The sequence below is a fragment of the Diabrotica virgifera genome, chromosome 9 (genome assembly GCF_917563875.1).
Source record: "Diabrotica virgifera virgifera chromosome 9, PGI_DIABVI_V3a".
In the NCBI taxonomy this organism is placed as follows: domain Eukaryota; kingdom Metazoa; phylum Arthropoda; class Insecta; order Coleoptera; family Chrysomelidae; genus Diabrotica; species Diabrotica virgifera.
The window spans coordinates 177440462-177452547 of record NC_065451.1 but is presented as its reverse complement, the minus strand read 5'-3'; the positions used below and the strand labels follow the sequence as shown (position 1 = coordinate 177452547).

The following is a 12086-nucleotide window of genomic DNA, read 5'->3' as shown; positions in this document are numbered from 1 at the left end:
TTGGTTATAAATAGCAGCAGTCCGATTTTTGTATTTTCATAAGAGTTTAATGAAACGGTAACAAATCAATTGGAAGTTCTGTCCGACAAAATACGTAGGACGTTTTCGTAGTCTGACGTTCGAAACCTGTAACCTGTTCCACAATCAAAATTTATCCGACTAGATACCGTTGAGATATTAACAAATTTTCAGCTGTTTTTGGTACGCGGGATCCAGGCCTAATCATCCAAATATATTTTTGTATAGGTTGGTACATATCCTATATCCTCACTTGTACTTATAAAATAGCACTTTTTAAATTATATAATCTGCATAAAATATTTCTCCAATTTTATCAAGATATGTAATCCTATGTCCTCTAAATTACATAAATGGTGGTTGTAAATTGTAAATAAGACATGTCTCGTTGTTATGCTAATTTATTAGATTCTATGCAGCAATTATGTGAATAACAAAGTGGGAATTTAAGTTACAAATCAACAACAATAGAATTGAAATTGGCGAAGCAATTTATACTTCTAATTTAATTTTGTTCTCTAGGATCTAGGTTAAAACATAATGGACAGAATACAAAATTTTATAATTATGAACTACAGAAACTTAAAGCAAGAATATAAATACGACAAAATGAAATTAAAACTGGAAACCTCCTTAAAAGGAATCCCCCAGTTGGAATATTGTTTATATTTCTGATTAATCAAGAAAGTTGAGTTCAAAATGAATTTGTTGTCGAGGAGAACCTAATAGAAGAAGTAATTACAGTGGAACCCCGATAAGTCGGCATCCGATAACCCAGAAATCTGGCTAACCCGGACCAAGTTTCATCAGACAAAACAAACATTTTTATGAGTTATGTACCAAGAAATGAAATATACTGTATACAACTGTACGTAATTTAGATGTACTTTGCATGTGTATTTCATGTTTTTGCAACTACACTCACCGGCACAAAATTCCGCCACCCAAAATTTTTGATTAAGTTTGACAATTTATAACTATATTATTTCTGCTCCTATTTTCAAGATTCTTGCACCAGTTTGTAGGTACATACAGATTAAGCCAAATAAAAACGGAACATATGCAGTTAATACAGTGTATCGGAACTACGTTTGAAATAGTCGACCAATATAAAAGTTTGACACACATAAATCATAGCAACTCATCTACCTGTCTTCTTTTAGGCTAAGGCTACGGCCAGACAAGCGACAATTTACGGCGCCATAAGAGCAGTAAAATGAAGCGCGAAAATTGGTCCCGCGGTGAGTGTAGTGGATGGCCAGACTGAGCTGTAAAATATCGCGAAGCAATATCAAACGGATCCATCTTCAGCGTCGTGTCGCAAACAAATGGATCTAGGTCCAAATTTGTACCTCATCTAGCCACAACAACGACCGAAACACTGTATTTACATCTCGCGACCCGCCGTAATTTACATCCCCGTCTGGCCATGCTTTTTACTGCAGTTACTGCCGCTGTATTTTACTGCTGTTACAGAGCCGTAAGAGCAGTAAAATGAAGCGACCGTAAAAAGCATGACCAGATGGGGATGTAAATTACGGCGTGTCGCGAGATGTAAATACAGTGTTTCGGTCGTTGTTGTGGTTAGATGAGCTACAAATTTGGACCCAGATCCTTCTTACCAGGACCCATTTTCGCACTTCATTTTACTGCTCTTATGGCGCCGTAAATTGTCGCTTGTCTGGTCGTAGCCTTAGCCTAAAAGGGGACAGGTAGTTGAGTTGCTATGATTTATGTTTGTCAAACTTTTATATTGGTAAACTATTTCAAACTTAGTTCCGATACACTGTATTAACTGCGTATGTTCCGTTTTTATTTGGCTTATTCTGTATGTTGATATCGTTTGGTATTATTCCGGTAACAAAAAAAAATTGTTTGCATTGCATTATACAGGGGTGAATGAAAGCGTTGTATTTTCTCCCAACTTTAAAAAATTCTGTGGAAAAATGGAATGGCTGATTTGGTTTTATAATGCTGTCATATTATCCCGGAGGCATCACTAAAAGTTTGTTTTTTTTTAATTATCCGAATATCCCTTTTCTTGTAAGAGCTGTACCATTTTTTGTAAATAAAAACACTGATTGACTCAAAACATAGAGGTTGGATTGATAAGATTAGAATGGCCCGCATGCAGCCCAGATCTCAATCCTATTGAGCATTTATGGGATGACTTAAAAAAAGTTATTTGGCGTCATCCTAGGCCTCCCGAAAATTTGGTACCGTTATGGTCCTGGTAGAGGAATATCGGGCTATTCCCCAGGCGAGGATAACACATCTTTATTCGATGCTAAATAGATTGCGAGCAGTCGTTGCAGCAAGAGGTGGACGTACCCGCATTCTGAGTTAGTCATATTCTGTTTACATCCGTGGTTAAAGTTTAGGCAAATATATAACCTATAAGACAATTATTATACAGGGTGTAACAAAAATACAGGTCATAAATTAAACCACATATTCTGGGACCACAAATAGTTCGAATGAACCTAACTTACCTTAGTACAAATATGCACACAAAAGAAGTTACAGCCCTTTGAAGTTACAAAATGAAAATCGATTTTTTTGAATATATCGAAAACCATTAGAGATTTTTTGTTGAAAATGGACATGTGGCATTCTTATGGAAAGAGCATGTTAAAGAAAAATTATAGTGAAGTTTGTGCACCCCATAAAAATTTTATTGGGGTTTTGTTCCTTTAAACCTCCCCAAACTTTTGTGTCCGTTCCAAATAAATTATTATTGTGGTGCCATTAGTTAAATTCAATATTTTTAAAACTTTTTTGCCTCTTAGTATTTTTTCGATACGGCAGTTTTTATCGAGTTGCGGCTTCTTTTTTAATATGTTTACATAAAAATTGTATGAGGGTTTTGTTCCTTTAAACCCCCCAAATGTTTGTGTACGTTCCAATTAAACTATTACTGCGATACCATTAGTTAAACACAGTGTTTTTAAAAGTTTTTTGCCCCTTTGTATTTTTTTGATAAAGCATCTTTTATCGAGATGTGGCTTCTTTTTTAATATGGTTCAAAATATACTTAAAAATGTTAATCATAAATAAATTTTCATATTATTACTAAGTCTCCATAATCGTACTTTACCATATACAAATATGTGGTGGATTTGACAAATATTCAAATATCTCGATAAAAACTGACTTTTGGAAAAAGTACTAAAAGACAAAAAAGTTTTTAAAAACTTGTGTTTAACTAATGGCGCTACAATAATAATTAAATTGGAACGTACACAAAAGTTTGGGGGGGTTTAAAGGAACCAAACCCCCATAAAATTTTTATGGGGTGTCCAAATTTCATTATCATTTTTTCTTAAAATATTACTGCCTTAAGAATACCACATGTGCATTTTCAATAAAAAATCTATAATAGTTTTCGATATATTGGAAAAAATCGATTTTCATTTTGTAACTTCAAAGGGCTGTAACTTTTTTTCCGTGCACATTTGTACTAAGGTAAGTTAGATTCAATCGAACTATTTTTGGTCCCAGAATATGCGACTAAATTTATGACCTGTATTTTTGTCACACCCTGTATTTAACTATAGAATAGAAATTAAATTATGGATGTTACAAATGTTTTATTTTACAATTGTATTCTTAATAAACATTTTATAATTATCAAATAAGGATTTAGCAACCGCAGCAAGATAAGTCGAATGAAGTAGGTTCGGTGGAACTCCGTGACTGCATAAATATAACGTCAAATGTGACACTATTGTGTGATAATGTTTTAAAACAGTTTAAATTTAAACAAATTAAGGCAGAGCATTAATTTTTTAACTGCTTTCTGTGCAATTTGTTTAAGTATAAGGAATTTAAATTGATTAGTATTAATTAAATACAGTTTAAAACGTATCACACATTATTATAATTAATCTTCGTTTGGAAATTGTGATTTTTATTTTTAGAAAAAACTGTGGTTGTAGAAAAAGTATAGTGTATAACACGTGCAGAAAGGTAATTTCTCACTCGTTTGAATTGCGGCACTCGCTTGTGCTCGTACCGCAACTTTTCAAACTCGTGAGAAATTAGTACCTTTCTGCACTGGTTGCACAATATACTATTATCTGTAAGTACACTGTATATTATTAATTTTTACCATATTCTCCGGCTAACCCGGATTGTCGATAAGCCGTATCGGCCTAGCTCCCTATTAATACGACTTATCGAGGTTCCACTTTACTTGTTCTCACAAGTGTGTCTGATCAGAAACCTTACGCAAATAAAATAAAACCAGTAAGGGTTTTGGGATGAGTAGGAATGTAGTGTGAGATTAAAATATAATTTTACACTTAAATCAAACCCTGAAACTAAAAAGAGCCAATAATAATTAATGTATTAAGTAAAAAAAAACACCATCAAAGAAGTGATATAAGAAAAAATTGGCAGTTGAAAGACATGAATGGCTAAGCTAAATAATAATGCAGAATGCGAAATAGGGGGCTGAACAGAATTAAGTTTCAAAATCTGCGAGAGACTGAATGCCATGCAATAGAAAAACAAAAAAACTTTTGCTCCCTGATCACTAAGGATTAGTAAAAAATACAAATGAATAATGAAAAAAATAATTTAATTGATTGAATTTGATTGAAAAAGGTAATGCCACATCTTTAAAACTTTAGATAAATATGTGCATTGTACCGACCTAAAGAATATTTTCAGATAAAAGACACCAGACCTTACTTATGCATATTAGTAATTTATTGAAACGAGATCATGATTTAGGGTTTTCTGAGTAGTTTTGGTTCTTCATTAAATGTTACCATTGCATCAAATTTTGTTCTCTCCAGTTTGGTATTCTTATTATTTCTTCTATGTCTCTCTAAACTGCAACTACCACTTTCTTTCTGGTCGTATTCTTCTTCCCTTCTCTGTTCCTCTCACTTGTAATAATTTTAAAGCAATTATTTTCTTTTGGATCCGTTCCACCTATCTTAAAAATCTGTGTCTACGCCCTCATTTTCTCTGTTATTTGGGGTTACCATATTATATCTTCATTACCTCCAAGGTATTTGTTCTCCAAATTTTCCTTGTTCAAATTTTACAGCTTCTTTCTCCCTTCCGGTTCATGATTCATGTTTCAGATGCGAGTAGTACTGTTAGCGAAATTATTGTTACATATATTATGATCAGATTTTATTGCTCTGGATTTAAGATTTGCCTTCCAATAGGAACTTTTTATGAGCTCACTGCTCTGCTACCCTTTACTAGCATTTTATATTGTCACCACAGTTCCGTAAAATTTAATCCATATAGAAAATGTCTTCTTCTTGACTGGCTTTAAAACTCAAGATGCGTCTTGCATTTTCTACGATCTTACGCTTCTTTTTGCTATTGTGGTACCCCAATCCTAGATAAATCGGCTTTAACATAACACTTCCATCTTATTCTAGGACGGTATACTGAACCGTCTGGCCTCTCAAAAAATACTTTCTTTAACACTCTGTGTTCCTCTGATCTTACCCCATGACCTGCCAATCTTATCCGGTTAGCTTTTATGTGTCTGATGATGTTTTCAGTACCATAAAGTCACCAATTCAGCATTACGGACCTTCTATTAGAGCCAAATGCCATTCTGAGAACTTCCTTTCAAATAACAACTGGGCGAATACTTGACATGTAAAGTCTTAATTTTCTTTTTAGTAGCTTAGATCTTAATAATGATGATAGGGAGAATAATGCTCTATTCCCCGCAGCTATCCTTGCAGAGACGCTTGCTAACCTGAGATATAGAAAATGTCCTCTGACGAAAAAGAAGAAGTATTAAAAAAAATGTAAAATGTTCTGGATGTCATCGAAATATCTCGGAATGTCTCGTAAGGTTGGGAACATCAGAAAATGTATATAAATATGAAGTCTTATGGTTTATCTTCTTTTTGTTGAACTGTCGTCACCTGAAGATTTCCTTCTTTGGTTACATTACCTTGTTCTTCAAGCTGAAAGTGGCTCTCAACCTATAATTCGTTCAAAGCATCTTAGAATTCTTGTACTGTTCATTAACTCATTCTTCTCCTTCGCCAATTTTTACAGATCGGAATATGTATGTATGTAGTGTTTTCAATATTTCGAGTTATACTCATTGACACATGTTCTCTTAACTCTTCTATTTCACTTTTACTAATAAGCAACTATATCTTCTTCTTATCGGAAGTGACATATAAATATATTAGATAGAAGAGAATTTTAAAAAGTGATTTTGAGTGACGTTTTAATATAAACGATAATTTGTGATGTAGGTACATGAAATGAAAATGAAGAAGTCATGATACCATTCGACAAAATCAAGGCGAGTAGTAAATGATGAGATATATATTGAGGACTGTGGGAATATTTAGAGACGAAAACGTAGACCTCCTGAAAAATATAGTAGCAATTTTAAGAAAAATGCTAACTCAAGAGATATGACTTGATCGAATAAAGAATAGTACAGAGGGAGGTTTAAATCCAAAAATTATAAGAATATTGCGGTGCTACGATGGGCACCAAAAGGACGGCGGAAAAGAGGAAGACCTAGGAAAAGCTGGATAGAAGGAATCCATAGGGAAATCAGAGAAAGAGGCTTGAACGAAGACATGCGCTACGATCGAGAGCAATGGCGATTGGGAATCGGAAGAAGTCGTAGAACGTTATGAACCGATTATATATATATATATAAGAATATTGCACGATAGATAATTATTAGAAACCAATATTAGTGTAGACACACGCAGGCCACTCTGCAGTGCTGCTAAGCGGCGCCACAAAGTAGTCTCTGCTGATTAGCCATAAATTTTTATGTGAATTAAAAGTACCATTCCAGATGCGCGACAGTGGCTGCCACGGTCGCGATCAGTGACTGGCCCCCGCTACTAGTGGCTTCCACAAGTCGCATGAACATTTTCAGATGGGTCACTTTTGTAGCTGTCGCAGTTTTTTACGAGAGTTTACACGGTGAGCATGTAAAATGTCTTTTGATTCCGAAAGGTTTTTGATCGAACTTCAAAATAGACGGGCTATATAGGATCCGATATGAGGATGACATCATAAGCTTTTCTTCAGGAGAAATGCTTTTTCTCATGTTTGTATCGGTTCTTTCAATATGTTCTTTAAGATGACTACTCGTATAAAACTCTTCGAAGGCACCTTTGGACATTCTAAAGTAATTGAAGAATTTTTCAAAACGTCGGATTTTAAGTTATTCATTATTAATGTATATTATTGTTCAGTTAATATAATCTGTCTGACGTATCAAATAATTTTACATCTCACTGGAAAAAAATACATTTTATAGAATAACTTTATTAAATAGATATATAAGTATACATAACCCAATAAAAATAAAAACTAATATCAAATAATTTTGCATCTCAACGAAAAAAATACATTTATAGAATAACTTCTACAATCGGCAATCTATTTTTATTTTAGAATAGCTGAACCTTTACCATAATACATAGGAGCTAAATTAGGAGCATAATACATAGGAGCTTTCATGATAAAAACGTAATTGCTTTTGACTATATGAGCAGTGGCTTACTAGATATCCAAACAGTCAATATGTCTCGAACATCTAACCAAGCTTTATCCTATGTATCAGTAGCAAAATAGATTCCACGGCCAACATTTCCAACCAAGAGAAACTGTTTCTTAAATTCGCAAAGAACCCAAAATTTCTGTATAATATTGAAGAAAGGGATATTGAAGCTAGGATGTTTTTCTATGTTAATAAGAAATTTTCCCTAATCTATAATTCCAAAATAAAATTACGATTATACCTACTAATGGGGTACTAATACCTACCTGTTAATCTTCGAGCCGACCTGGGGGGTTTTAAAATGTACCTGGGGTATCATAAAGCACTAAAGGATTATAGTGAGCCGAGATGGGAATACCCCGTAGAACTACTAGAAGGAGGATTTCCTCGTCTGAATCAGTCCATCCATCCATCGTTTAACTGAACAAAGTGCCTACTTTTTTCTCACTGATTACATTAAACGCCAAGCCCTTTAAGACTAGCCACTTCGCAGCGTTAGTCATCGGTGCTACAAAATCTTTAGTCTAAGTCACTTTGTAACGCCACTCACTAGCGCTGTAGAGGGGCTCGTATGTTTCTTTACTTACAATCTCGTATTTCTCTACATTTTCGTATGTTATATATCATACAAATATAATAAAGGCTTTTCATGAAGTTGAATTTATCGTAAAAAAATTCACCAATCATTTACGAATAATCAAAACTGATAATAATAACTCATTTTTATTTTTAAGGTATTGGAGCCACAACAGAAAGTGGTCTTACACCTCTCCACGTAGCTAGTTTTATGGGATGTATGAACATCGTCATATACTTACTTCAACATGACGCCAACCCTGACGTGCCTACCGTCAGAGGCGAAACACCACTCCACTTAGCTGCTAGAGCAAACCAAGTTAGTATGCACAACATTTTTATCTTTCACTATATAGTTGGGATTTTAAAAGTTTAAAAGCATTTTTATGAGTTATAACTAGTTTTTATTTTTGAGCTCGATTATATTTTAAATTCGTTATTTTGTCTTCTGATGGTAAAGGTAGTGCGGACAGTCAATGACAAGATTATTTATTTACTGTAATTAACTGCCTGAAGATTTCTAATTAAAAGTTTGTATATGAAACCATATTCTTAAATAAAGTCAATCAGGAACGACTTCAAAAATTACAGATTTTACTTACCTACTTACTTACTTATCAATGGCTTCTCCTTCTTCAAGTGCCGTCTCCCAATCGGAGGTTGGATATCATCATCACTATTTTTACTCTATCTTCTGCTGCTCTGAAGAGTTATATGGGATTACATTTGAACCAGTCTCTTAAATTCTTCAACCAGAACACTCTTTTTCTTCCTACGTTCCTTCTTCCTCTTATCTTTCTTCTTCTTCCTCTTATGAGTTGACAAATAACAACCTAAGTAAAACTATGGTTAGGTACCACAATTACGTTACGACTATTGCTGGTAAATGTACAGGGTTATTCACTATATTTTGACCCCCCTGTAAACTGCTTTGTTTACAGAATTAGAAAAAAATATTAAATGCAAAAGTTATTCTATTTTTAAATTATGATTTTCCGACATATATATCATACTAGTGACGTCATCCATCTGGGGGTGATGATGTAATCGACTATTTTTTTAAATGAGAATAGGGGTCGTGTGATAGCTCATTTGAAAGGGTATTCAATTCTCTACTCAGAAATATAAACATTAAAATAATTATTTATACAGGGTGTCAAAATTTTTTTTAATTATTGAACATTGAATTTATGTGAAAAGTAATGTTTATTTGTTCAATTAACATTTATTTGTGTTTTCTGACAGCAGTAGAATGTATTTTAAATTAAATAAATTACATACACTCTTCTTTTTGTGTTAATTAATTGAATTAAAAAAATTTTTTTGGGCACCCTGTATAAATAATTATCTTAATGTTTATATTACTGAATAGAGAATTAAATAACCTTTCAAATGAGCTAGCACACAACCCCTATTCTCATTTAAAAAAATAGTCGATTACGTCATCACGCTCAGATGGATGACGTCACTAGTATGATATATATGTCAAAAAATTATAATTTAAAAATCGAATAACTTTTATATTTAACATTTTTTTCTAATTCTGTAAGTGAAGCCGTTTACAGGAGGGTCAACATATAGTGAATAACCCTGTACTTATTTGAAAACTAATTAATTCAAAATTCATTCAAATTTTTTGCATATAAAGAATAATTTAGTCGGACATTAAACGTTGAAGGCACCAAGGGTATTATAGATAATAACGCTTTCGGTCAACGTATATCCCTCGGGCCAAAGGCCCTCGGTATACCCACCATTGACCTCAAGCGTTATTATCCTTATAATACCCTTGGTACCTTAATAACTAAAATGTAACGTTTCCGAAATCATAATAATTTCACCATTTTTAAATGTGAATTATATTGGTCATTATAATTAAATTCATGTTATTTTCAGACTGACATCATTAGGATTCTCCTAAGGAATGGTGCGCAAGTGGATGCTAGAGCTAGAGAACAACAAACACCTCTTCACATTGCTTCTCGCTTAGGTAATGTAGACATCGTCATGCTACTTCTTCAACATGGTGCTAAAGTCGATAACACTACCAAGGACATGTACACATCGCTTCATATAGCAGCAAAAGAAGGACAAGACGAGGTAAGCATATATGTTTGTTTACTTTTAGTTTTAATGATGAGACTTCAATATAACCAAAAAAAACATAGCATATACAAGATCAAAGTTTATTTTTTTCTTTTTCTTGTAACATTACCATTTGGAGTGGTAGTGGGTCCTGGTTGTGCAGTCAACCATCGTTCAGTGAACCTGGTACCTGGCACCTGGTTGTGCAGTCAACGTTTCTATTTCGAACGGTCTTCACTGTTCTTAAATCTGACCATATGCTATCTCTTCATCGCATTTGTGGACATCCTGAGCCCTCTCCATTTGATGGCTTCCTCCCAGAATAACTTGGTAAGGTGGTTATTAGGAAGTCTATGGACATGATAAGCCCATCGTAGACGTTGGGATTTTATCTCTTGGATCTATCTATTATGGTATGCATTGGAAGATGCTTGCATAAACCCCATACCAAGCTCGCAAGTTCTACAATCATGAGGTTCTTCATCGTCATGGACTGCGTTTGCCTGATATTTTCCCTTTCATAATATTTCGTAGCAACCTATATTTGGGACCTCTCATTACATGTCCGAAATACTCCAGCTTTCTCTTCTTGATGCTTTTTATAATATCAGTTGTCGTGCTGAGACGTTCTAGTATTGTGGAGCTTCTAATCTTCTTCACCTAAGAAACTTTTAAAATTCTTCTATGGCTCCACTTTTCGAAAACTTCGAGATTATCGATTTTATTCACAGTCAGGACTCGACACCATAAAGTAAGACCGAAAATATGAAGCAGCGAATATTTTGAAATATCTGCAGTCAATCCAGCTACCCAGATATCAAAAGTGTTCCACCCTTTCCAGGATTTTTGTCTACAGCCATTTACACATATTTTATCGGGCTGGATAAGCGTTTCCGAAACTGAAAGTTCTGCCATTGCATTCCATATCTGATCCATTTTAATGCTGTTGTATTCTTAATGGAAATATTTGGAGAGATTGTGGATAGTTCTATTGAATTCCCTTCCTTCTTTTTTCAAGCGTCTGCTTGAAGATCAAAGTTAACAAAGGAGAAAAGCAACATATCTTCCGGTTTCAAATCAGAGAACTTAATCAGGCTAGTAATACTAGAGCAACAAGAGAATCCTTCTTCTTCTAGTCCCATGACCGTTATCGATCGTTGGATATCATATTGGCTATCGTATTTGCTATCGTGACTTTATTGACAGCAGCTTTGGCTCTGAATAACGATATACTTACTCGATTTTCCATACCACTGCCTTAGATTTTTCCGTCATAATATTGTTCTTCTGCCAGGACCACGTATGCCAGCTTGCGTCTCTTATACCAGTTGTATTATTTGATTTAGCCGTCTAAGGTCTCCCCATTTCTAACTTTGACAACCCAGCTTATTTTTAGTAGTCATCTGTATACCCACATCTCAAAGACTGTTATGAAAGCGTTATATGAAAGCACTTAGAGTCCACGCCTTTATTCCATAGAGTAGGACAGGAAAGATATAGCACTATGTCATTGGAAATTGAAGTTTAACTGCTAAATGACGTTAACTATTTTCCAGAAGTATTTAAAAGCTATGATAATTAAACTATTTTATTTCTTTTAGGTTGCTGGTGTTCTCCTAGAAAACGGCGCTTCCTTAGACGCAACCACCAAAAAAGGGTTCACTCCTCTTCACTTAGCTGCCAAATACGGTCACCTTAAAGTTGCAAGGCTACTACTCCAAAAAGAAGCTCCAGTAGATGCGCAGGGTAAAAATGGAGTAACTCCTCTTCATGTAGCCTCACATTACGATCACCAAAATGTCGCCCTACTTCTTCTTGATAAGGTAAATATACGATCTTATGAGATAGAAGAGATAGAGACGTTGAATTCACTATTCTAAAT

The 12086-nt window shown here is 34.3% G+C and overlaps 1 protein-coding gene across 1 annotated transcript in view; it reads left to right on the top strand.

Annotated features, from left to right (window-relative positions):
- The window catches only part of LOC114337294 (ankyrin-3-like), a 112798-nt gene that overhangs the window by 41944 nt on the left and 58768 nt on the right, over positions 1 to 12086 (top strand). Inside the window, exons 6-8 of the mRNA XM_050660764.1 lie at positions 8278 to 8438; positions 10016 to 10219; positions 11806 to 12027. Of these exons, the coding sequence (XP_050516721.1) occupies positions 8278 to 8438; positions 10016 to 10219; positions 11806 to 12027 (587 nt within the window). The remainder of the gene's footprint in view (positions 1 to 8277; positions 8439 to 10015; positions 10220 to 11805; positions 12028 to 12086) is intronic.